The 27021-nt window shown below is 45.7% G+C and overlaps 1 protein-coding gene across 1 annotated transcript in view; it reads right to left on the bottom strand.

Moving 5' to 3' along the window:
* The window catches only part of LOC306744742 (collagen alpha-6(VI) chain-like), a 33681-nt gene that overhangs the window by 4335 nt on the left and 2325 nt on the right, over window positions 1–27021 (bottom strand). The window contains exons 4-34 of the mRNA XM_079227423.1: window positions 26336–26974; window positions 25600–26160; window positions 24442–24993; window positions 23089–23664; window positions 22354–22944; window positions 21897–22252; window positions 21566–21644; window positions 20330–20475; window positions 19462–19554; window positions 19247–19300; window positions 19068–19139; window positions 18891–18917; window positions 18752–18796; window positions 18308–18361; window positions 17262–17324; window positions 16036–16101; window positions 15719–15772; window positions 14398–14433; window positions 14255–14317; window positions 8816–8878; window positions 7845–7907; window positions 7058–7120; window positions 6923–6973; window positions 4650–4685; window positions 4434–4496; window positions 4298–4360; window positions 4009–4044; window positions 3858–3894; window positions 3652–3663; window positions 2686–3179; window positions 486–576 (exon numbers count right to left, since the gene is read on the bottom strand). Of these exons, the coding sequence (XP_079083549.1) occupies window positions 486–576; window positions 2686–3179; window positions 3652–3663; window positions 3858–3894; window positions 4009–4044; window positions 4298–4360; window positions 4434–4496; window positions 4650–4685; window positions 6923–6973; window positions 7058–7120; window positions 7845–7907; window positions 8816–8878; window positions 14255–14317; window positions 14398–14433; window positions 15719–15772; window positions 16036–16101; window positions 17262–17324; window positions 18308–18361; window positions 18752–18796; window positions 18891–18917; window positions 19068–19139; window positions 19247–19300; window positions 19462–19554; window positions 20330–20475; window positions 21566–21644; window positions 21897–22252; window positions 22354–22944; window positions 23089–23664; window positions 24442–24993; window positions 25600–26160; window positions 26336–26974 (5199 nt within the window). The remainder of the gene's footprint in view (window positions 1–485; window positions 577–2685; window positions 3180–3651; window positions 3664–3857; window positions 3895–4008; window positions 4045–4297; window positions 4361–4433; window positions 4497–4649; window positions 4686–6922; window positions 6974–7057; window positions 7121–7844; window positions 7908–8815; window positions 8879–14254; window positions 14318–14397; window positions 14434–15718; window positions 15773–16035; window positions 16102–17261; window positions 17325–18307; window positions 18362–18751; window positions 18797–18890; window positions 18918–19067; window positions 19140–19246; window positions 19301–19461; window positions 19555–20329; window positions 20476–21565; window positions 21645–21896; window positions 22253–22353; window positions 22945–23088; window positions 23665–24441; window positions 24994–25599; window positions 26161–26335; window positions 26975–27021) is intronic.

Genomic DNA, 27021 nt, shown 5'->3' with positions numbered 1-27021 from the left:
ATTATTGAGGAATATGATGATAAGGAAATTCTAACCTGAAGAAAAAAACTCGGGCCAAATGTGTAAAAAAAAGCAATGCACAGTCTTTCTTTGATGTAAATTGTCAGAGGTAAAGATTCAAATGGCGTCTGAGGATCCAACACTTTGCTAAAGGTATACTTAGCTCTGTCTCAGCCACAATGGCGGATTCCTGCCACCAGTGGAGGAGTTAAACTATCTTGTGTTGCTCACCAAAGGGGGAGCTGGACTGTCACTGTGACGAAGGCGCTGAGAGCAAAGCGACAGTTCAACCCTCAACATGAATTCTGGGTAGAAACTATTACACTGTGGACACAAACAGTGTCAGAACTCGCCTCATCCATTTAATCTCACACGTGATTGGATGTTAGTTCAACCTACAAAAGCCAAGCATTAGAAAATAAAGCACAGTTATGATAATATTGCTGATGATTCATGTGAATCCAGGCATGAGGCTCAGTGCGTACCGTAACAGACGGCACACTTCTTGACCTTCTGCACGTCAGCAGCCGGGTCTTTCCCCAGAACGCTGAAGATGGAGCTTCCTGAGTCATCGACCTGACGAGAAACAGCAGCAGTCGTTAATCATCAGACGGCGTGGAGAAAACCTGAACATCCATCTCCAGAAATCAGTGTTATCTTGTACATGTACAGCTTTCAGCAAGTGACTCTGCTTCTGTTTGGAGAGGGCTCAGACAGATTCAAAACTACAAGCCCAAAACCCCCCACTCTATGAATGACCTCTGCCTAGCAGACGAGCTGAACGAGTTCTACTGTCGCTTTGAGAGACAATGGAGCAGTCCTGACGCCATCCCCCACAGGCCCATCAACCAGCCCCAGACCATCAGACCCCCCCTCTCCCAGCCCAGCAGTGGCTCACGCCTCTGTACGTATCTGGACTCCCCAGGAACCTACGCCAGGATCCTGTTTGTGGACTTCAGCTCTGCCTTCAACATCATCATTCCGTCTCTGCTGCAGGACAAGCTCTCCCAGCTGCACGTGCCCGACTCCACCTGCAGGTGGATCACAGACTTCCTGTATAACAGGAAGCAGCACGTGAAGCTGGGGAAACACGTCTCATGCTCTCGGACCATCAGCACCGGTTCCCCCCAAGGCTGCGTTCTTTCCCGCTGCTCTTCTCCCTGTACACCAACAGCTGCACCTCCAGTCACCAGTCCGTCAAGCTCCTGAAGTTCGCGGATGACGCCACCCTCAGTGGACTCCTCTCTGGTGGGGACGAGTCCGCCTACAGGTGGGAGACTGACCACCTGGAGACCTGGTGCAGCCAGAACCACCTGGAGCTCAACGCTCTGAAGACAGTGGAGATGGTGGTGGACTTCAGGAAGAATGCAGCCCCACCCGCCCCTCTCATCCTGTGTGACTCCCCCGTTGACGCTGTGGAGTCATTCCTCTTCCTGGGCTCCATCCTAACCCAGGACCTCAAGTTCAATTCAGTTTATTTTGTATAGCCCAACATCACAAATACAAGTTTGCCTCGGAGGGCTTTACAGTCTGCACACATAACATCCCTGCCCCGGGACCTCACATCGGATCAGAAAAAACTCCCCCAATAAAAATAGTAAAAACCCTTTCACAGGGCAAAAAGAGGAAGAAACCTGAGGGAGAGCAACAGAGGAGGATCCCTCTCCCCAGATGGACAGAAGCAATAGATGTCATGTGGCCAGAATGAATAACGTAACGGAGTTACAGCACATTCAATGAATATGACAGAAATTATTCATATAATGAGTAGTAGGCATGGTACATGATCCAGATAGCCACAATCTATGAAGCAGAAGTAGGTAGAAAGGAAGGGCATCAGCAGGGCCATGGCAGCTGGCAGGACCGGTCAAGTGGGAGCTGAACATCAGCTCCATCACTAGGAAGGCCCAGCAGAGGATGTTCTTCCTGAGGCAGCTGAGGAAATTCAACCTGCCAAAGAAAATGATGGTGCAGTTCTACACTGCCATCGTTGAGTCCATCCTCTGCTCCTCCATCACTGTCTGGCACGCTGCAGCCACTGCCAAGGACAAGAGTACGCTGCAGCGCATCATCCGCTCTGCTGAGAGGCGATTGGTTGCAATCTGCCGTGCCTCCAGGACTTGTTCGCTTCTAGGACTCTGAAGCGAGCAAGAAAGATCGCAGCTGACCCCTCTTACCCTGGACACAACTTGTTTGAGTCCCTTCCTTCTGGCAGGAGGTTGAGGTCCATCAGGACCAAGACCTCATGCCACACTAACAGTTTCTTCCTGTCGGCAGTCGGGCTCATAGACAGAGCCTGGGTCCCCCACTGACTGACTCTGTCACCCCCAGGACTTTCACACAATCAATCACTTCATTCCATGCACTTGGAACTTTCATTTTTATTTTCTGTAGATCCAACTGTAAATATTCAATACACCCAATCGCAAATATCCATGCTCTCTTTTTATTGCACTGTTTCATGTTTATCGTTAAATGTTTATTGTTGGTTAAATGTTATGCACCTCCCGCCAGGACAAATTCCTTGTTTGTGTAAACTTACTGGGCAATAAATGTTTCTGATTTTGATTCTGATTCTCAGTCACATCAAGTGTTTTATTCTGTGATCTTCTTTTCTGAGGAAATGATTATCTTGGAGGGCGAACATGTGGTGTAGATTCAGACCATGTCTTCTGAAGGACCTACCTCCAAGGCTCGACCAACGGCGGGAGCCTTCATCAGAGAGATGACCGCCGGGACGATGCCGAGGGCCCGGTACTCCATCACGGAGGTGACGATGTCGTTAACATCCGGGGATGGCCCGTTAGAGAGGAATACTGCCACCTTCCTCATCATCATTCCTGCTCGGACGCGCTTGAAGACGTTCTGACCCACGAAGCGCATGGCGGCCCCCAGCTGGCGCCGGTTGGACGTCCTCTCCAGGGCGATGTTCTTGACAGACTCCATCAGCTGAGACTTGCGGTGGTAGTCCTGGAAGCGGATCAGGTACTTGGTGTAGGCGCTGTAGCCCACCACGGCCACACGGGCGCCCGTCGGACAGTTGCTCTCGGAGACGGTGATGTTCTCCAGCAGGGACAGGAGGACGGAACGCTGCCTCTCGAAGGCCACCGGGGTCACGTCCTCCGACATGTCCAGACCTAACACCAGCTCGGTGGGGAAGGCCGGGCACTCTGACGGACCTGGAGGATTCATGTAATGTACGGTAGTGTTCATGTTTAAAAGCGACATTCCCTCTCCTGACCACCAGGGGGCGACTCCTCTAGTTGTATAGAAGTCTATGCTTCATGTGTTAAAGCTGCATTCTCTCTCCTGACCACCAGGGGGCGACTCCTCTAGTTGTATAGAAGTCTATGCTTCATGTGTTAAAGCTGCATTCTCTCTCCTGACCACCAGGGGGTGACTCCTCTGGTTGTATAGAAGTATATGCTTCATGTGTTAAAGCTGCATTCTCTATCCTGACCACCAGGGGGCGACTCCTCTGGTTGTATAGAAGTCTATAGAAAATGACTCGACTTTTTTAAATGATAGTTTCACTGCAACCCTCCAACATCACCAGTTATAGGCATGAAAAATGAATATGCAAAGTGAAATCAAAAGGTTTCTCTTGTACTCACCAAATGGTTTGAGGGACAAAAAGGAGCTGATACGTACCGTCATAACACGCTGTGCAGGAGAACCGGAAGGTTGTTAGGATGGAGAGGAGGTATACAATCATGAATGCACACACACACACACACACACACACACACACACACACACACACACACACACACACACACACACACACACACACACATGCACAAACTCACACTCACACTCACACACACACACAAATACACACACACACACACACTCACCACAGTTGTCTCTGATGGATCTGATCAGCTGACACTCCTGACAAGACAAGACAATATGTTGTGTACAAATATACATTTAATTACCCAAAGTAAACTTATATAAATGTAGTAGAAGTAGAAGTGAAATGTTCCCATTACATCATGGACTTACAGTCATGTCTTTTCCTCCAGGAAGACCTCTAGGACCCTGAAGGAGGGGAGGAAGGTGTTTTTGTTGTTGTTATTATTATTATATGGTAATCATTATTACGTAATACTGGTTCCATTGTTACGTAATACTGGTTTCATTATTACGTAATACTGGTATCATTATTACGGAATACTGGTTTCATCATTACGTAATACTGGTTTCATTATTACGTAATACTTGTATCTTTATTACGTAATACTGGTTTCATCATTACGTAATACTGGTTTCATTAATACTGAAGAAGACTCACGTTGTGTCCCGGGTGTCCCGGGTCTCCAGGCCCGCCGGAGGGTCCCGGCCCACCTGAGTTCCCCTGGATCCATCACAGCAGGATTAAAAGTCACAGAAGAAGAAAAACACTTTTAGAAATAAGAAATGAAACTCACCCCTCGCCCTGGGTTCCCTTTAGGACCCGGGTATCCTTTGGTTCCCTCCAGGCCGTTCTCCCCCTGAACACACAAGAAACCCGGACTGAACAGTTTGGACTCCAATATTATTATTATTATTATTATTATTATTGTTATTATTATTGCTATTATTGTTATTATTATTGTTCATGCTTTGGCTGCAGGTTTGATTTAGATGTCAGTTCTCAGACTCACCTGTAGACCAGGGTACCCAGGGAAACCAGGATCTCCCTGTAGAAAGAAGGGAGGAAGTAATACACATTTTACATTTCATTTCCTTTCATTCTATCACAACGGAAGGCATACAATATACATATATGTAAGTATATATATATATATATATATATATATATATATATATATATATATATATATATATATGTAATATATATGCAATAGATGTCATGTGACCAGAATGAACAACGTAACGGAGTTACAGCACATTACATGAATATGACAGAAATTATTCATATAATGAGTAGTATACGCATGCAACACGATCCAGATAACCACGATCAATTAAGCAGAAGGAGGTAGAGAGGAGGGGCATCAGCAGGGCCATGGCAGGAGGTAGGAGACAGGAGGTAGGATGTAGGAGACAGGAGGTAGGAGACAGGAGGTAGGAGACAGGAGACAGGAGGTAGAGGTAGTAGGTAGGAGACAGGAGGTAGGACACAGGAGGTAGAGGTAATAGGTAGGATACAGGAGGCAGGAGGTAGGAGGTAGGGGACAGGAGGTTGGACACAGGAGGTAGGACACAGGAGACAAGAGGTAGGAGACAGGAGGTAGGACACAGGAGGTAGGACACAGGAGGTAGGACACAGGAGGTAGAGGTAGGAGACAGGAGGTAGGACACAGGAGACAAGATCGGCTCCAGACAACCACGATCCATGGAAACTTGAGGCAAGGTTAGTAATGTGCATATGTATACATATATACACATACATACACTCACCAAAGTGTGATTATTAGGAACACCTGTTCAATTTCTCATTAATGCAATTATCTAATCAACCAATCACATGGCAGTTGCGTCAATGCATTTAGGGGTGTGGTCCTGGTCTAGACATCTCCTGAACTCCAAACTGAATGTCAGAATGGGAAAGAAAGGTGATTTAAGCAATTTTGAGCGTGGCGTGGTTGGTGCCAGGCGGGCCGGTCTGAGTATTTCACAATCTGCTCAGTTACTGGGATTTTCACGCACAACCATTTCTAGGGTTTGCAAAGAATGGTGTGAAAAGGGAAAAGCATCCAATATGCGGCAGTCCTGTGGGCGAAAATGCCTTGTTGATGCTAGAGGTCAGAGGAGAATGGGCCGACTGATTCAAGCTGATAGAAGAGCAACTTTGACTGATATTAACCACTTGTTACAACCGAGGTATGCAGCAAAGCATTTGTGAAGCCACAACACGCACAACCTTGAGGCGGATGGGCTACAACAGCAGAAGACCCCACCGGGTACCACTCATCTCCACTACAAATAGGAACAAGAGGCTACACTTTGCAAGAGCTCACCAAAATTGGACAGTTGAAGACTGGAAAAATGTTGCCTGGTCTGATGAGTCTCGATTTCTGTTGAGACATTCAGATGGTAGAGTCAGAATTTGGCGTAAACAGAATGAGAACATGGATCCATCATGCCTTGTTACCACTGTGCAGGCTGGTGGTGGTGGTGTAATGGTGTGGGGGATGTTTTCTTGGCACACTTTAGGCCTCTTAGTGCCAATTGGGCATCGTTTAAATGCCACGGCCTACCTGAGCATTGTTTCTGACCATGTCCATCCCTTTATGGCCACCATGTACCCATCCTCTGATGGCTACTTCCAGCAGGATAATGCACCATGTCACAAAGCTCCAATCATTTCTAATTGGTTTCTTGAACATGACAATGAGTTCACTGTACTAAAATGGCCCCACAGTCACCAGATCTCAACCCAATAGAGCATCTTTGGGACGTGGTGGAATGGGAGCTTCGTGCCCTGGATGTGCATCCCACGAATCTCCATCACCTGCAAGATGCTATCCTATCAATATGGGCCAACATTTCTAAAGAATGCTTTCAGCACCTTGTTGAATCAATGCCACGTAGAATTAAGGCAGTTCTGAAGGCGAAAGGGGGTCAAACACAGTATTAGTATGGTGTTCCTAATAATCCTTTAGGTGAGTGTATATATATATATATATATATATATATATATATATATATATATACACATATAATATATGTATATAAATATATATACACACACTATATATATATAATATAAATAAATAAAGACAATTCTAAATAACCGTTGTGCGTGGATTAAAAAAAAAGAGACGAGGAGGCTGCAACCTTCCTCACATGAACACATGATATGTATAATAAGCCCCTCTTCTTCTGTGGTGCTTTAATGATTTTAAACCGGATGGAAACTATCTTCTGTCTGCTTCATGTTTACGTCGGGGTCTCAGCGGTTCAGGTCTACCTTGGCTCCTACGGGTCCTGCAGGGCCGTTGCCGTCTTCTCCGTCTTGGCCCTGAGACGCGGTCAGAGGACAGATGGTCAGCCTCACGAGGGAACTCTCAGCTCAGAGTACTCACAGTGATGCTCAGCTGCATACCGGCAGTCCTCTGGGTCCCCCTGATCCAGGAGCCCCCGTCACACCCGGCTCTCCGGGTTGGCCCTTTAACAACAACAACAGTTAGGTTACTCATTCACTAAATGTTATCTTCACACATCCCAGTTCATATGTCCTCGGAACAACCTCTGTTTTAGTCTAGTCTCGCAGCACAGGTAGTACATAGTGAGACCCCATCGCTCAGACCACATCAGGAGGTGGTCTGAGCCACGTGAGAGGTAGTCCTCATGTCCACGTCTGGACATTTGGAAATACGATAGTGAAATGTAACCTGGGTCTCTGGGACACGCCAAAGTACCAGTTGGTTTGTCTTCTTCTTCTTCTTCTTCTTCTTCTTCTTCTTCTTCTTCTTCTTCTTCTTCTTCTTTTAAATTCCTGCAGACTGGGCACAGGAAGGGTCAACACGTCCTCCTGAACCCGGTCAGCACGTCCTCCTGAACCCGGTCAACACATCCTCCTGAATACGGTTCCAGGCTGAATGAGAGTCCCTCTGAGATACTGAAGGTCTCGGGGCCAATTTGGCGTCAGATACCGTTTTTTTTTAACAATTCAGTACATTCCAGTCTAAACACTGGCATCACATTGGTGGTCTGCCTCGGCTGATTGCTCTCTTTTACCAGGACTGAAAAGTAATATAATATTATTATATATTTATATATATTATAATAATAACCAATACAACCAGCCAAGAGCCGTCTCAGCCGGACTGATCTCAACACGGGGGTTTGTTGATCCACCAGATGAGGCAGCAGGAAGTGATGTCACACACCTTCTGCCCATTAGTTCCATGGCGTCCGGCTAGTCCCGGGTTTCCAGCTGGTCCCGGTTCACCCTGGAGGAAGAACAACAGCACTCAGACCAGATATACACACTTTAAACACAATACACAGAACAACTCAGCACTGAGGCCTTTTAAACATTATTGTTGTTATTCACTTTTAGGTGAGCAGCTGAAGAAGCTAAATATGACCAAATTAAAAGTAAAAGTATATGAGCCAATAACTAAACCTCTGTGTATCTTATATGTCAGAGGGGGAGTTAGGTTGGGTCAGCAAGGGCCTTCTTGAGAGGGCTATAAGGACCACAAGGGGCACAAGGAAAGAGAAAGTATCCTTTATTAATCCCCTTGGGGAAATTCTTCTCTGCATTTGACCCATCCCTGGATAGGGAGCAGTGGGCAGCCCTAAGAGGCGACCGGGGGTTGGGTGTCTTGCTCAGGGACACTTCGACATGTGAGCTATGGGGGGACTGGGGATCGAACCAGCTACCTTGTGGTTGCGGGACGACCTCTCATCCCCCTGAGCTACAGGGTTCGGGTTATGCTGCCAAACAATATTAATAATTGAATCTTGGATCATGTGATAAATAAGTGATGAAAGAAAAACTCAAAATCAAAAATGATAAAATGTTAAATCTGCCCAAATTAAACTTTATTATTGCGGCCTCTCGTCTTTTATTCATACTGAGCAGCACAATTATTCTCTCATTGTTTACAGGAAGTAAAGAATGAAGACAGGAAGTGAAGGTTTCACAGCTGTAATTCTGGTTCAAGACCAAACCAGGAGGATCTTTAAACCTTACTGACTGATGTCCTGGTCGCGGCTCATGCCGATCGTTTCCTCAAGCACGTCAGTGTAAAAGCATGAATCCACAGTCCTGATATTAGTGTGGTAGTGGACACAACCACACTAATATGAGTTGGACAAATACGGGAGGACAATGATGAGGGGATCCACCGACCTGAGGTCCAGGAAAACCAGAGAGTCCTTTTGGTCCACGTCCACCGTTTTCCCCTCCGCTTCCCTGCAGAGACAACATGGACTGGTTGAGAACACAGGAAGAGACAACATGGACTGGTTGAGGACACAGGAAGAGACAACATGGACTGGTTGAGGACACAGAAAGAGACAACATGGACTGGTTGAGGACACATGAAGAGACAACATGGACTGGTTGAGGACACATGAAGAGACAACATGGACTGGTTGAGGACACAGGAAGGAACAACATGGACTGGTTGAGGACACATGAAGAGACAACATGGACTGGTTGAGGACACAGGAAGGAACAACATGGACTGGTTGAGGACACATGAAGAGACAACATGGACTGGTTGAGGACACAGGAAGGAACAACATGGACTGGTTGAGGACACAGGAAGGACCAACATGGACTGGTTGAGGACACAGGAAGGAACAACATGGACTGGTTGAGGACACAGGAAGGACCAACATGGACTGGTTGAGGACACATGAAGAGACAACATGAACTGGTTGAGGACACAGGAAGAGACAACATGGACTGGTTGAGGACACAGGAAAAGACAACATGGACTGGTTGAGGACACATGAAGAGACAACATGGACTGGTTGAGGACACGGAAAGGAACAACATGGACTGGTTGAGGACACATGAAGAGACAACATGGACTGGTTGAGGACACAGGAAGGAACAACATGGACTGGTTGAGGACACATGAAGAGACAACATGGACTGGTTGAGGACACAGGAAGGAACAACATGGACTGGTTGAGGACACAGGAAGGAACAACATGGACTGGTTGAGGACACATGAAGAGACAACATGGACTGGTTGAGGACACAGGAAGAGACAACATGGACTGGTTGAGGACACATGAAGAGACAACATGGACTGGTTGAGGACACAGGAAGGGACAACATGGACTGGTTGAGGACACAGGAAGGAACAACATGGACTGGTTGAGGACACAGGAAGGGACAACATGGACTGGTTGAGGACACAGGAAGGAACAACATGGACTGATTGAGGACACATGAAGAGACAACATGGACTGGTTGAGGACACATGAAGAGACAACATGGACTGGTTGAGGACACAGGAAGAGACAACATGGACTGGTTGAGGACACATGAAGAGACAACATGGACTGGTTGAGGACACAGGAAGGAACAACATGGACTGGTTGAGGACACATGAAGAGACAACATGGACTGGTTGAGGACACAGGAAGAGACAACATGGACTGGTTGAGGACACATGAAGAGACAACATGGACTGGTTGAGGACACAGGAAGGAACAACATGGACTGGTTGAGGACACATGAAGAGACAACATGGACTGGTTGAGGACACAGGAAGGAACAACATGGACTGGTTGAGGACACATGAAGAGACAACATGGACTGGTTGAGGACACAGGAAGGAACAACATGGACTGGTTGAGGACACAGGAAGGACCAACATGGACTGGTTGAGGACACATGAAGAGACAACATGAACTGGTTGAGGACACAGGAAGAGACAACGTGGACTGGTTGAGGACACAGGAAAAGACAACATGGACTGGTTGAGGACACATGAAGAGACAACATGGACTGGTTGAGGACACAGGAAGGAACAATATGGACTGGTTGAGGACACATGAAGAGACAACATGGACTGGTTGAGGACACAGGAAGGAACAACATGGACTGGTTGAGGACACATGAAGAGACAACATGGACTGGTTGAGGACACAGGAAGGAACAACATGGACTGGTTGAGGACACAGGAAGGAACAACATGGACTGGTTGAGGACACATGAAGAGACAACATGGACTGGTTGAGGACACAGGAAGAGACAACATGGACTGGTTGAGGACACAGGAAGAGACAACATGGACTGGTTGAGGACACATGAAGAGACAACATGGACTGGTTGAGGACACAGGAAGGGACAACATGGACTGGTTGAGGACACATGAAGAGACAACATGGACTGGTTGAGGACACAGGAAGGGACAACATGGACTGGTTGAGGACACAGGAAGGAACAACATAGACTGGTTGAGGACACAGGAAGGGACAAAATGGACTGGTTGAGGACACAGGAAGGAACAACATGGACTGGTTGAGGACACAGGAAGGAACATCATGGACTGGTTGAGGACACAGGAAGGAACAACATGGACTGGTTGAGGACACATGAAGAGACAACATGGACTGGTTGAGGACACAGGAAGGAACAACATGGACTGGTTGAGGACACATGAAGGAACAACATGGACTGGTTGAGGACACAGGAAGGAACAACATGGACTGGTTGAGGACACATGAAGAGACAACATGGACTGGTTGAGGACACAGGAAGAGACAACATGGACTGGTTGAGGACACAGGAAGAGACAACATGGACTGGTTGAGGACACATGAAGAGACAACATGGACTGGTTGAGGACACAGGAAGGGACAACATGGACTGGTTGAGGACACATGAAGAGACAACATGGACTGGTTGAGGACACAGGAAGGGACAACATGGACTGGTTGAGGACACAGGAAGGAACAACATAGACTGGTTGAGGACACAGGAAGGGACAAAATGGACTGGTTGAGGACACAGGAAGGAACAACATGGACTGGTTGAGGACACAGGAAGGAACATCATGGACTGGTTGAGGACACAGGAAGGAACAACATGGACTGGTTGAGGACACATGAAGAGACAACATGGACTGGTTGAGGACACAGGAAGGAACAACATGGACTGGTTGAGGACACATGAAGGAACAACATGGACTGGTTGAGGACACAGGAAGGAACAACATGGACTGGTTGAGGACACAGGAAGGAACAACATGGACTGGTTGAGGACACATGAAGAGACAACATGGACTGGTTGAGGACACAGGAAGAGACAACATAGACTGGTTGAGGACACATGAAGAGACAACATGGACTGGTTGAGGACACAGGAAGGAACAACATGGACTGGTTGAGGACACAGGAAGAGACAACATGGACTGGTTGAGGACACAGGAAGGAACAACATGGACTGGTTGAGGACACATGAAGAGACAACATGGACTGGTTGAGGACACAGGAAGGAACAACATGGACTGATTGAGGACACATGAAGAGACAACATGGACTGGTTGAGGACACAGGAAGGAACAACATGGACTGGTTGAGGACACATGAAGAGACAACATGGACTGGTTGAGGACACAGGAAGGAACAACATGGACTGGTTGAGGACACATGAAGAGACAACATGGACTGGTTGAGGACACAGGAAGAGACAACATGGACTGGTTGAGGACACAGGAAGAGACAACATGGACTGGTGGAGGACACATGAAGAGACAACATGGACTGGTTGAGGACACAGGAAGGAACAACATGGACTGGTTGAGGACACAGGAAGGACCAACATGGACTGGTTGAGGACACAGAAAGGAACAACATGGACTGGTTGAGGACACAGAAAGGAACAACATGGACTGGTTGAGGACACAGGAAGGAACAATATGGACTGGTTGAGGACACATGAAGAGACAACATGGACTGGTTGAGGACACAGGAAGGAACAACATGGACTGGTTGAGGACACATGAAGAGACAACATGGACTGGTTGAGGACACAGGAAGGAACAACATGGACTGGTTGAGGACACAGGAAGGAACAACATGGACTGGTTGAGGACACATGAAGAGACAACATGGACTGGTTGAGGACACAGGAAGAGACAACATGGACTGGTCGAGGACACAGGAAGAGACAACATGGACTGGTTGAGGACACATGAAGAGACAACATGGACTGGTTGAGGACACAGGAAGGGACAACATGGACTGGTTGAGGACACAGGAAGGAACAACATAGACTGGTTGAGGACACAGGAAGGGACAACATGGACTGGTTGAGGACACAGGAAGGAACAACATGGACTGGTTGAGGACACAGGAAGGAACAACATGGACTGATTGAGGACACATGAAGAGACAACATGGACTGGTTGAGGACACAGGAAGAGACAACATGGACTGGTTGAGGACACATGAAGAGACAACATGGACTGGTTGAGGACACAGGAAGGAACAACATGGACTGATTGAGGACACATGAAGAGACAACATGGACTGGTTGAGGACACAGGAAGGAACAACATGGACTGGTTGAGGACACATGAAGAGACAACATGGACTGGTTGAGGACACAGGAAGAGACAACATGGACTGGTTGAGGACACAGGAAGAGACAACATGGACTGGTTGAGGACACATGAAGAGACAACATGGACTGGTTGAGGACACAGGAAGGAACAACATGAACTGGTTGAGGACACAGGAAGGACCAACATGGACTGGTTGAGGACACATGAAGAGACAACATGAACTGGTTGAGGACACAGGAAGAGACACCATGGACTGGTTGAGGACACATGAAGAGACAACATGGACTGGTTGAGGACACATGAAGAGACAACATGGACTGGTTGAGGACACAGGAAGGAACAACATGGACTGGTTGAGGACACATGAAGAGACAACATGGACTGGTTGAGGACACAGGAAGAGACAACATGGACTGGTTGAGGACACATGAAGAGACAACATGGACTGGTTGAGGATACAGGAAGGAACAACATGGACTGGTTGAGGACACAGGAAGAGACAACATGGACTGGTTGAGGACACAGGAAGAGACAACATGGACTGGTTGAGGACACAGGAAGAGACAACATGGACTGGTTGAGGACACAGGAAGAGACAACATGGACTGGTTGAGGACACAGGAACCACTGCGTGAGAACATTAGCTGAACTCATCACAGTTTAAACCACTACAATCAACATTTACTGATCAACATCAAACTCATTGGACATCCAGTTCATCAGGATTTCGTCATGTGACACAAAGTGTTCCACATGTTGTCGTGTGGCGTCTGACCGGTGCTGTGAGAGGAGCGTTTCTAATGCTGCTGGTGGTTGTTTTCCATTTCGTAGGATAAATGTTGGTACAATTCTTTAACTGCTTCCAGATGTGGAGCGGTAGGATTGTAAAGGCATTATCATTATCATCATGGTTTTCTTATCCAAGATTCACACGCAGTTCCCGTTTCACTAAACTGCTCCACTGAATTTCTCTGGAAGTCTGTCCACCAGCCAAGACGGTTCTCACGTCCAGAGCCTGCCAAACCCGAACCTCCTGAGGCACGAGGAGACGAGAGAAGGGCTCCCAACTCAGATATAAGAGCTGGAAACTAGAACTGCTCACAAATGTATTACTTGTACTTGTACTTGTCTCTGTTTCCTCTGTGTTTCTGAGCCTCCTACCGGACGTCTCACACAAGTCTGGATGAGGTGATCCAGAGGAGCTGGTCCTGCAACCTGTCAATCAGCCTCATGTTGGCAGCTGTTGTCTGATCACTCACCTGTGGACCGGACGCACCTGGGCTGCCCTGAAGTCCTGGATCCCCTGAGTCTCCAGGAAACCCCTTCAAAGACGGAGAGTATTTCAGTGTGCCATACATATACAAAGCTTGGCCTTCACAGTGTTGCCGAGTTCCTCTCCTACCTTGCCCCCGTCCGACCCTCTCCTCCCGCCTGGACCCTGCAGAGCAGAAATGTGAAGACGTATAACTTCTACAGAAACATTATGAGCCAAAACGTTCTGTTTCACATGCAGACAGAGAACCAAAACGTTCTGTTTCACATGTAGAGAGAGAACCAAAACGTTCTGTTTTACATGCAGACAGAGAACCAAAACGTTCTGTTTCACATGCAGACAGAGAACCGAAACGTTCTGTTTCGCATACAGACAGAGAACCAAAACGTTCTGTTTCACATATAGACAGAGAACCAAAACGTTCTGTTTCACATGTAGACAGAGAACCAAAACGTTAAGTTTCACATATAGACAGAGAACCAAAACGTTCTGTTTCGCATACAGACAGAGAACCAAAACGTTCTGTTTCGCATACAGACAGAGAACCAAACGTTCTGTTTCGCATACAGACAGAGAACCAAAACGTTCTGTTTCACATGTAGAGAGAGAACCAAAACGTTCTGTTTCACATGTAGACAGAGAACCAAAACGTTCTGTTTCGCATACAGACAGAGAACCAAAACGTTCTGTTTCGCATGCAGACAGAGAACCAAAACGTTCTGTTTCACATATAGACAGAGAACCAAAACGTTCTGTTTCACATGTAGACAGAGAACCAAAACGTTCTGTTTCACATATAGACAGAGAACCAAAACGTTAAGTTTCACATGTAGACAGAGAACCAAAACGTTCTGTTTCACATATAGACAGAGAACCAAAACGTTCTGTTTCACATGTAGACAGAGAACCAAAACGTTCTGTTTCGCATACAGACAGAGAACCAAAACGGTCTGTTTCGCATACAGACAGAGAACCAAAACGTTCTGTTTCACATGTAGAAAAAGAACCAAAACGTTCTGTTTCGCATACAGACAGAGAACCAAAACGGTCTGTTTCGCAAACAGACAGAGAACCAAAACGTTCTGTTTTACATGTAGACAGAGAACCAAAACGGTCTGTTTCGCATACAGACAGAGAACCAAAACGTTCTGTTTCGCATACAGACAGAGAACCAAAACGTTCTGTTTCGCATACAGACAGAGAACCAAAACGTTCTGTTTCGCATACAGACAGAGAACCAAAACGTTCTGTTTCGCATACAGACAGAGAACCAAAACGTTCTGTTCCCCATACAGACAGAGAACCAAAACGTTCTGTCTTGCAGGTCTTTTCAGGTCTTTCAGGTCTTGCAGGTCTTTTCAGGTCTTTAAGGTCTGTTTTTCATAGCTACTACATGTATTGTACATAGAGATACATATAAATATACATACAAAGAATGATAGGGTCTCACCGGGTTCCCCATGTCTCCATCACCACCTGCCCCCCCGTCCAGTCCAGGTAACCCCTGTGGGGGTGGAGGAAGAAAACACCTTCAGGAGCTGTAGAGCTACATTGCGCAGCTCGGCCCTAGAAGGGCTCTAAGTACTACAGTTCCCAGAATGCTGTGTGAAGCCCTCTTGTTGGGCGTGTCGTGTTCTAAAGGAAGCTATTCCCAAAACATTACAGGAATCCCATGGGCCTCTTTGACCTCAGCACAGGAGGGTTCAGACCGCCGGGTATCATCACCGATCAGCATCAGTCTCACAGCCACCGAGTGAGGGGTCCTACCGGGAGACCTGGGTTCCCGGGGTCCCCTTTGGCTCCTGGACTGGTGGTATCAGCACCTGGTTCACCCTGTGGGACAAAACACAGAGATCCTCAGTCCACCCTGAAAGATAAAGGCCACACAGAGGAGCCTCCAGCTGTGATTGGCTCTCACGGGAGGAACCTCCAGCTGTGATTGGCTCTCACAGGAGGAGCCTCCAGCTGTGATTAGGGATGGGTATTGTTTGGGTTTTTTCCGATACCGGTGCTAAACCGATACTTTTAAAACGATACCGGTGCCTAAACCGACACTTTTTTATTGCCAAGGAATTTTTTTTTTTTTCAAATTGAACAATATTATGAACTGTTTAAAGCATACTATAGATATAAATAAATAAGTACATACAAAACACTTGACTTCAAACTACAGCTTCAAACCTTTTAACTTCAAACTATAAAAATATATATTTAAAAAAAGAACAGTCAGGTGGCCTGATGGGACCGTGTGCAACAGAACTCAGAGAGTTGGATTCTACAAACTGCTGCTTTACTGGACTACACATCATCATTAATATCAACTGGAGAGATTTGTTCCATCAAGCTGAGGACGGGCGTTCAAAAGCTCGTGCTCATGTCTGCAGCGATCTCTGTGTGCGCCCCGCCCCTGGAGCCGCCCCTGGAGCCCCGCCCCTGGAGCCCCCCCTGGAGCCCCGCCCCTGGAGCCCCCCCTGGAGCCCCGCCCCTGGAGCCCCGCCCCTGGAGCCCCGCCCCTGTTTATACTATTGTTTATACTATTGTTTATACTACTGTTTATACTATTGTTTATACTATTGTTTATACTACTGTTTATACTATTGTTTGTACTATTGTTTATACTATTGTTTATACTATTGTTTGTACTATTGTTTATACTACAGTTTATACTACTGTTTATACTATTGTTTATACTACTGTTTATACTATTGTTTATACTACTGTTTATACTATTGTTTATACCACAAAACTACATGTTTTTCTTGTATACATTTTGCAGTAAACAAAGTACTGTAAATATTGTGCATATGACAAATAAAGACAAACAAAGCCAGAGAGGGATCTCTCTTGACCAATCAGGAGTAAAGGATCACGACTCTTCCTGATTGGTCACATGCACTTCTCCTTTAAATGAGAAACGGGCGACGCCTTCTCTGGTGAGAAATAATAACAACAATAACAACAATAGCAATAATAGAACCAAATGTTGGACTCACCGAATCTCCTCTGAGTCCTCGCTGTCCTTTTAGCCCCGCCTCCCCGCTGGTTCCCGGGATGCCCTGAAGACGAAAGGTCAAGCTGTCAATCTACCAGAGGTGATCACAGTATTTACTACTGATAGCATTTACTACTGTAATCATAGTATTTACTACTGATAGTATTTACTACTGGTAATCATAGTATTTACTACTGTAATCATAGTATTTACTACTGATAGTATTTACTACTGGTAATCATAGTATTTACTACTGTAATCATAGTATTTACTACTGATAGTATTTACTACTGGTAATCATAGTATTTACTACTGTAATCATAGTATTTACTACTGATAGTATTTACTACTGGTAATCATAGTATTTACTACTGATAGTATTTACTACTGGTAATCATAGTATTTACTACTGTAATCATAGTATTTACTACTGATAGTATTTACTACTGGTAATCATAGTATTTACTACTGTAATCATAGTATTTACTACTGGTAATCATAGTATTTACTACTGATAGTATTTACTACTGGTAATCATAGTATTTACTACTGTAATCATAGTATTTACTACTGATAGTATTTACTACTGTAATCATAGTATTTACTACTGATAGTATTTACTACTGTAATCATAGTATTTACTACTTTAATCATAGTATTTACTACTGTAATCACAGTATTTTATATTGTAATCATACTATTTTATACTGTCATCATAGTATTTACTACTGTAATCATAATGTGTCAAATGAATATCATTAAGATATTTACTGTTAGTCATTCTATTCTCTTTGTTGTTGATAAATATGATGTGTGTATGTAAATGTGTATATATATATATATATATATATATATCCATATATGTAATGTAGATGTATATGTGTGTGTATTTATATGTATATATGCATATGTTTGTGAGAATGTATATGTGATGTATGTATGTAATGTATACATATATATGTATGTGATGTATATATGTGATGTATATGTATATATATGTATATGTATGTATATGTATGTGTGTATTTATACAGTGGTTTTCCTTACTGGTTTTCCAGGGCCTCCTCTCTGTCCTCGAGCTCCAGCTGGTCCCGTGAGTCCCTGCAGGCTCAGAACCAGAACTAGGTCAGGACCAGCACCCTCACCACTAGGGGGCACTACACCCTCACCACAGAGCATGACTAAAGAGGAGGCTGGGTCAGTCTGCACCTCGCCACTAGGGGGCACTACATCCTCATTAGCTCGCCAGCTAACTGCTCATTACGTCTGTCAGTCACATTTCAACAGATGAAGTTATATACATATATATATATATATATATATATATATATATATATATATATATATATGTATATATATATATATATATATACATATATATATATATACATATATATATATATATATATATATATATCATATGTCACATATGTCATATATATACATATATAGGACTCCGCCCTGAGAGTTTGAACATTAGAAAGCCGGTACCTGCTCTCCGTGGACTCCGTCCAGTCCGTCTTCTCCGCTGCCACCCTGTTGGAAGAGAATCAACATCTCACTACCGTCCGGCTCTGGACCCGAGACTCACCTCACCTGTGTGGACTTGAGTGCTGGTCCTGCTACTCACCCTGTGGCCCGGGACTCCCCAGGAGCCCTGCAGACACAAAGCACCACGTGACAACACGCTCCTTCACCGGTCTTAAGCACCACAAAGGGTTTCATTCCAATGAACAAGCTCCCTATGTGGACTGGGACATGAGCACCAGATGTGAAGAAGACACATTGGGTTATGTAATGTAAAAACCTTCTGTCCTCTGGCTCCAGGACAGCCCTCTGAGCCCTGAGGTCCACGTCGTCCAGGAAGACCCCGCTCACCCTGCAACAGCCAAGCAGAGCCGGCAGGGAATCAGCAGAGTCCACAAGAGACCAGCTTCACTCCTGATGCCGTCATGTTCTCAGGACGAACCCAAGAAGAGCACTTACCGAGACGCCCTCCTCTCCAGGGAAGCCCGGCTGACCCTTCTGTCCAGACGGACCCTGTTCAGGAAACACAAGACCAGAAACTCTCAGACCGCCCTTCTTTGAAATATCTTTTTTAAATGCAGATGTGAAACATCTTGGTCCAGAAAGAGGAACCGGGCCTGTTGCAGCAGGCGGACACCATGTCTAAGGTTCAAAGGGGTGTGTCTTCCAGTCACCTTTGACCCATGGGGGCCTCGGACGCCTCGGACGCCTTCATTTCCCGAACACCTGCATGTGATGTTGCAGCACTCCCTGGATGACACCGAGTCCTGAAGAGAGACAGAGGCTTCAGCTCAACTGAAGGTGCTCTCTGAGGCTTCAGCTCAACTGAAGGTGCTCTTTGAGGCTTCAGCTCAACTGAAGGTGCTCTTTGAGGCTTCAGCTCAACTGAAGGTGCTCTCTGAGGCTTCAGCTCAACTGAAGGTGCTCTTTGAGGCTTCAGCTCAACTGAAGGTGCTCTCTGAGGCTTCAGCTCAGCTGAAGGTGCTCTTTGAGGCTTCAGCTCAACTGAAGGTGCTCTCTGAGGCTTCAGCTCAACTGAAGGTGCTCTTTGAGGCTTCAGCTCAACTGAAGGTGCTCTCTGAGGCTTCAGATCAACTGAAGGTGCTCTTTGAGGCTTCAGCTCAACTGAAGGTGCTCTCTGAGGCTTCAGATCAACTGAAGGTGCTCTTTGAGGCTTCAGATCAACTGAAGGTGCTCTCTGAGGCTTCAGATCAACTGAAGGTGCTCTCTGAGGCTTCAGCTCAACTGAAGGTGCTCTCTGAGGCTTCAGATCAACTGAAGGTGCTCTCTGAGGCTTCAGATCAACTGAAGGTGCTCTTTGAGGCTTCAGATCAACTGAAGGTGCTCTTTGAGGCTTCAGCTCAACTGAAGGTGCTCTTTGAGGCTTCAGCTCAACTGAAGGTGCTCTTTGAGGCTTCAGCTCAACTGAAGGTGCTCTTTGAGGCTTCAGCTCAACTGAAGGTGCTCTTTGAGGCTTCAGATCAACTGAAGGTGCTCTCTGAGGCTTCAGCTCAACGCGCTGGTTCTGAGGTCACGACTCACAATCTGCTGCAGGATGGTGTTGCCGACACCCGACATGCCAATGCTGAGAGGAAGCTTGTAGCCGAATCCTCGTCCAAACTCCACCATCTGCAGCTGGGCCGGGTCCCGAGCCCCCTCCAGGGCCACTGTCAGCAGAGCGCTGACCCCTGCACACAAGGAACCAAGATACAGATCCCACTTCCCCAAAAGACTCGGATCGGGATCAGGAGTGTGAACATTAGTCTAATCTAATATGTAGAAATAAAGTTCAGTAAACTGACCATAAGACGACACTGGAGTTGGAGAGAGAGACAGAGGAAGGAGGAAGATGGAAGGAAGAAGGTAGGAGGGAGAAGGAGGAAGGAAGAAGGAATGAGGTAGGAGGAAGGAAGTAGGAGGAAGAAGGAGGAAGGAGGAAGGAAGTAAGCCAGAACCACCTAAAACCTGAGCAGAAGATAGAAAGACTGAAGCAGAGACAAAGTGTGAGCAGAGCTTTGGAGTACATATATATATATATATATATATATATATATATATATATATATATATATAGTATGTACATACAAACAGTATATACTGTATGTATGTACATACTATATATATATAGTGTATATATATATACATATATATACACTATATATAAAGTATGTACATACATACAGTATATATATATATATACATATATATATACACTATATATACAGTATGTTCACACATACAGTATATATATATACATATATGCACTATATGTATATAGTATGTACATACATACAGTACATATATATATATACATATATGCACTATATCTTTTGTGTATATATATATATATATATGTATGTATATACACTGTATGTGTGTATATATACTCCAAAACTCTGCTCATATATATACATATATACACAATATATATACACACATATATATATATATGTATATATAAATATCTACATAAATACACTATATATGTACTGTATGTGTGTATATATACTCCAAAACTCTGCTCATATATATATACACATACATATATATGTATATATATACATATATATGTATGTATATATATGTATGTGTATATATATACATATATATGTATGTATATATATATATATATATATATATATATATATATATGTATGTGTATATATATACATATATATGTATGTATATATATATATATATATATATATGTATGTGTATATATATATATATATATGTATGTGTATATATCTGAGAGAGAGAACATCTCCCAGGTGTTACCAGACTGTCGCAGCAGCTCCGATTCCTGCTCCAGTTTCATCACGTCCTCATCGAGTCCGTCTGAGAAGATCACCAGAACCTGATGGTCATATATATACATGTATGTGCACAAGGGTTCATGTTTGTGTGTCCAGACTGAAGCGGTGATGGGTTCTACTCCCATCAGCCTTAGCTGTACTTTGTGTCTCCTGGTAATTCTGGCATGCTAATTATGAGATATGGTAAAGGTGCTAAACACTAGCATGTTAGCATGCAGAACGTGCACTGTGCCTTCGCCGCCACGTAATAATTTCATGGTGACCAAAAAGAAGCATAGCTGTGTCACTCTCACCTTCACTCTGGCTTTGGACTTGACCTTGAACATCTCCTTGAAGGACATCAGCAGGGACGTTCTGAAGTAGGAGGGTTCTGACATCGGCAGGCTCATGACTTTATTCACAGTTTCATTGCTGTAGGCCTCAAAGTTTGTGTCGTACAAGAGCTGTCCATCTCTACCCACCACGCTATAGGCGATGTTGGTCTTCACCGGCTCCGGGCCGACGCAGCACAGACCTGCAACCGAAGAGACGTAACGGGCGATCTTTGGCAGGAAGGCCTGGAGCTTGTCGTGGCCGCTGGTCAGCATCTCGCCAGGAGCTCTGTTCTCCCGAGAAATATCGAATCCCATGGCGATATCAATGCTGCAGGCTGAAGCAGAGGGAAACACGTCTTTACCTTTGGCAGCCAGAGACTCAGGAATACGGTGGCAAAGAAGGGACAGAGAGGCAAAGGCACACTTTTCAACTCACAAACTAGGATGGGTGGGGCGGGTGTAGGCGGCAGAACAAGGGGATCATCTTTGCAAATGTCGTCCACCACCTTCTGCTTGATATTTGACAACTCGTTGTAGCTTTGCACCCTAAACAGGTTCTCTGGAGTGCCTGTGATCTGCAGGAGCTGCAGTTTGTGAACGTTTCCGACGGCGATGGCGAACACCTTGATCCCCAGATCCCTGAGCCGCTTACCCGCCGCCCTCACCTCATCGTGAGAATCACCATCTGAGATCAGCACCAGGATCTTGGGGATCTCCTTGCGGCTGCCCCGCAGCACCTGAAAGTAATTCTTAACGTGATCCAAGGCTCTTCCGATGTTGGTGTTTCCACCTTCGTATGACATGCCCTGGATGTGTGAGATACAATCCTCCTTCTTGAAGTACGTGTTGAGGTCAAACTCATATCGAGGGTCCTCGCCGAACTGTGCAAATCCAACATGCACAGAGTTCTCACTGACGTCAAAGCTGTTCACTAGGTGTGTTGTGAAGTTTTTCATGATCTGGTAATTGGATGTGGTGATGCTGCCAGAACGATCGAGCAGGAAGACCAGGTCGGCCTTATCGCAAGCTGCAGAGCAAAGCAAGAGACAGGTGTTTGTTTACATGACCAAATAAACAAAAAGACAAAATAAATGTAATTATTACTTTCCAGCTTAATTCGGTCCAGGAGAGCTGCACATCAAAATATAAAAAAAAAATTGCACATTCTTACCGCGCATGATGCAGAAGACAGAAGACATTTTTCTGGACAGAGTTTCTAGTTCCTTAAAATCGTCTACGTAGAACACTTTGGAGGCGTCGCCACCGGCCATGGTCATCAGCTCTTTCATTTCCGCGTCCTTCACTCCGATGCTTGTGACGAGGACCCCGTTGCTTCTCAGCGCGTTAGATGACTCATTTAATTGTTCAGGGTCGGTGGCCTCACCGTCTGTGATCACCATGAGAATCTGAGGCACCTTGTCTGCTTTCCGGCCGCCATGTTCAGCGTTAAAGAACTGGAGTGAGTACTTCAAGGCCTCGGCCGTGTTGGTGTTTGTGTTTGTGTTTAGTGGCTTCTCTTTGGGGATCGCTGCCCGAACTTTTCGTTTGGAGTCAAAGTCCTTGAGACTAAAATAAGACATGGGACTAGTTGAGTAAAAGATGAGCCCAAAACGAGTCTGGTCCTTGCCAACTGTGGTTTGGTTCACTACTGACTCCATAAACGTCCGCAGATTTTCATATTCCGATTGATATATGTTTTTGGAGCTGTCCACCAGGAAAATAATGTCAGCTTTTCCTAGCTGACAATCTGGTTGAAGAGAAAAAAGACGCAGAGAAAATAAAAAGTGTTAGTCAGGAAACTGAGACCTGATTAGTTCTTGTCGTGTTCTCATGAAATAAAATCTGTAACTAACGATTGTGAACACAGATTCACTTCTGTGTGCTCAGGGACATGTCTAGGACATGTTTAGGCAAGATTAGCACAAACACTAGACTCTTTTATTTCCCGTTAGCTGGTAAGCCGGTCACCAATCCATGCTGTAGTCAGCTGGGTTGGTTGACAGTAATTATGACAGAGCTCAAACCTCAAACCTGGCAACCCCACAATGGGGACAGGACAGCTTCAATGCTAACTGCAGGGCTCTCAAGTTTTTAAGACAGGTAAGAGTGACATATCCCCCCCCCCCCCCCACCCCCCACCCAAAACCGCGCCCCCGCCCATTCTGTATGCCCACAGACCGCCCCCCCCCCCCCCCCCCCCCCATATTATTATTAGCTTTATTTTCATTGGTTGCTGGATTACATTTCACCCAGATACAACAGATATGTTTTTCTGATTGGCTATTCGTGTAGCCCATTTCTTTTTTTTGATTGGCTGATGAGTGGCACCTCGAAATACGATGTGTGGCGGGAGGTCGTGACTTAAGACCGAAATGCAAGACAGTCACGCTCAATGCGTGACACTTGAGAGCCCTGTAACTGCTAAAACCACAAAGACTGCCTTGTGAGAAAAAGAGGTTAATCTCATGGCTCAATGCTTTTATAAAGTCAGTCTGGTTTTAGCATGGTCTCAAACTTCTCTTACCGCCCTTGCAGAACTCCGTGGCCACCTGGCTCTCCAGCGCCTTCAGAGCGTCAAAGTTCTTCTCAACATACACCGTGTCCGATGAACCGCTGATCTCCAGCAGCTGGGTGGTGTTGGCGTCCGCCAAGCCGATGGCGTAGACCACCACTCCTTTAGCCCTCAGAGCCTCGGCAGGGCCTTTGACCTCATCTTTGGCCTCGCCGTCTGTTATCACTACCAGCCTCTGACTCGTGCCAGGTCGCCCTCCTCTAGTTGCATCAAAGTACTGCGACACCTCTTTGAGGGCATTTCCTGTGAGCGTGCCTTCATCCATCTGCCGCATTTTATCGACGGCTGACAGAATGTCTTCTTTGCTGTAGGAGCCGTCGAGGGAGAACTCCAGCTTGAGGTTGGTGCTGAACTGCATGAGACCGACCCGCACCTTGTTCTGCCCGATGGTGGACCTTCTGATGACAGATTTAATGAACTCCTTCATGGTCTTAAAGTCTTTATCAGAGATGCTCTCAGAGCTGTCTGTTAAGAAAAATACGTCGCCATGTGCATCTCTGCAAGCTGTGGACACAGATCACAAAAAAGATTACATGGTGTTCCTGTTTTCACACTTTTCCTGTCATCAAGTTTTAATGAGACTGTGGAAAATAAGAGACGCTACGAGGGGTGTGACCTCCGAAATGACAAGTTCAAAAGCAGCAAGCTTCTCAAAGTTTCACTACACTCAAATGGGTCTCTTTGACTCATTCTCAATGACTGAAGGGCATCGATAACTGAAGGGCCCCGATAACTGAAGGGCCTCAAGAACTGAATGGCCTTGATAACTTAAGGGCCTCGATAAGGGACGAGTCACTGACTCTGTGACTCACTATCTCCCAGACCCTGCTTCAAAAGTGATACAACCTCATTTGAGATGACTTTCCTATTTGCAATACTGAAAATTACTAAAAATCCCACCAGGCAACAGAATCCCATTTGTCTAGAAAATGATGGTAATATTGGATGGCATAGTTCAGGTACTGTATATTCTGCTGCTACCAGCTTCTAAGACTTCTAAGAGGATAGTTTATACCATTTGTCTTCTTACTTGCTATCCATATTTTGAAAAAAGTTTTGAAAAAGGTCTCCATTCACTTATTATTCAAAGTCAAGATTACTTTTTCTTACCGGCCTCAGAACAGATGTCTCTGATGATGTCATTGTTGATGGAGTTCAAGGCATCAAAGTTATTGACATAGAAAGTCTTCTTGGGGTCGCCAGAAATCACTTCTAGCTCAGTTTTTTTGGAGTTTTTCACCCCGATGGCATAGGTGATGACGCCCTGCGCCCGAATCCTTTCTGCTGGAGCCTTGATATCATCACTGGATTCCCCATCCGTGATGACCAGCAGGTACTCCGGGACTTTGTGACCACGAGTGGTCATGGCTCTCTTGAAGTACGGGCCCATGGCTGACAGAGCTTTTCCTGTTTCGGTCCCACCTCCTATGAGTTCAATACCCAAGATGGCTTTCTCCAATGACTCAGCATCTGAGTAGGTTGTCAGATCAAATTCTATAGTTGGTGAATCAGCATATTTCACAAGGCCCACGCGGACGTATTCTGACCCGATATGGAAGTTATGTAGAAACTGGACGATGAAGTTCTTCATGTCAAGAAAGTCTTGAGGCCAAATGCTCCCCGAGTTGTCGATCAGGAAGAAGACTTCTGCTTCTTCTTTCTGCTTACATGCTGGAGAGGAAAAGCAACAACAAAAGTCAAAGAGAGGAAGGGGAAAAAATGAACATTCAGACACTGGGGAATATTTGAGTAAAGACTAAACTAAAGAACTAACTTTACACCGGCTGTTGTTGCACATTGACCAGGGATGTTAACACTGTTCATTCTTTCCCATGAAGGTTCAAACCTTTTTTGTTGCTCTTTTCCATTTTACTGACTGAGAAGGCTTGGTCAATGATGTTGTTACACAGGGTTTTCTGCAGGCTGCGCTTCACGGGCTTCAGGTCAGTGAAGCTGTCCATGTTAAAGACAAACTTATTGGAGGGGTGAGACGCAATCACCTCCAGTTCAGTCTTGTTGGCGTTTTTAATTCCGACTGCGTAGACGGTGACCCCGGCCCGGCGGAGATTGAGTGATGCATTCATCACGCTGTCCTGGGATTTACCCTCTGTGATCACCACCGCCACCTGCTGGGCACCCTTTCCTTCCCCGTTGCCCTTTTCTATCCTACTGCCCTTTTCCTCAATGAAGATTGTTTTCAGGGTGAAGTCTAAAGCCGCTCCAGTGTTCGTACCGCCACCACGATAAGGCAGGATCTTGATGAACTTCAGCAATTCCTTCTTGTCATTGAAGGTGTTCAGGTAGACCTGTGCTGTGGACTTCTCGTTGTACGTAACGATGCCTACTCGAACTCGAGAGGGACTGACTTCCAGGCCGCTCACAACCGAGTGGAGGAAAGTACGCACCAGCTGGAAGTTGGGGGTCCCGATGCTTCCAGACTCATCAACGATGAACACGATGTCGGCCACGTTGGCTCCTTTGCATTCTGTGAAAAGAGTTTAGTTAGTTACTTAACTATCTTTTACTCAACCG

This window comes from Taurulus bubalis (assembly GCF_910589615.1).
Source record: "Taurulus bubalis genome assembly, chromosome: 12".
In the NCBI taxonomy this organism is placed as follows: Eukaryota; Metazoa; Chordata; class Actinopteri; order Perciformes; family Cottidae; genus Taurulus; species Taurulus bubalis.
This window is presented reverse-complemented; position numbering and strand designations above follow the sequence as displayed.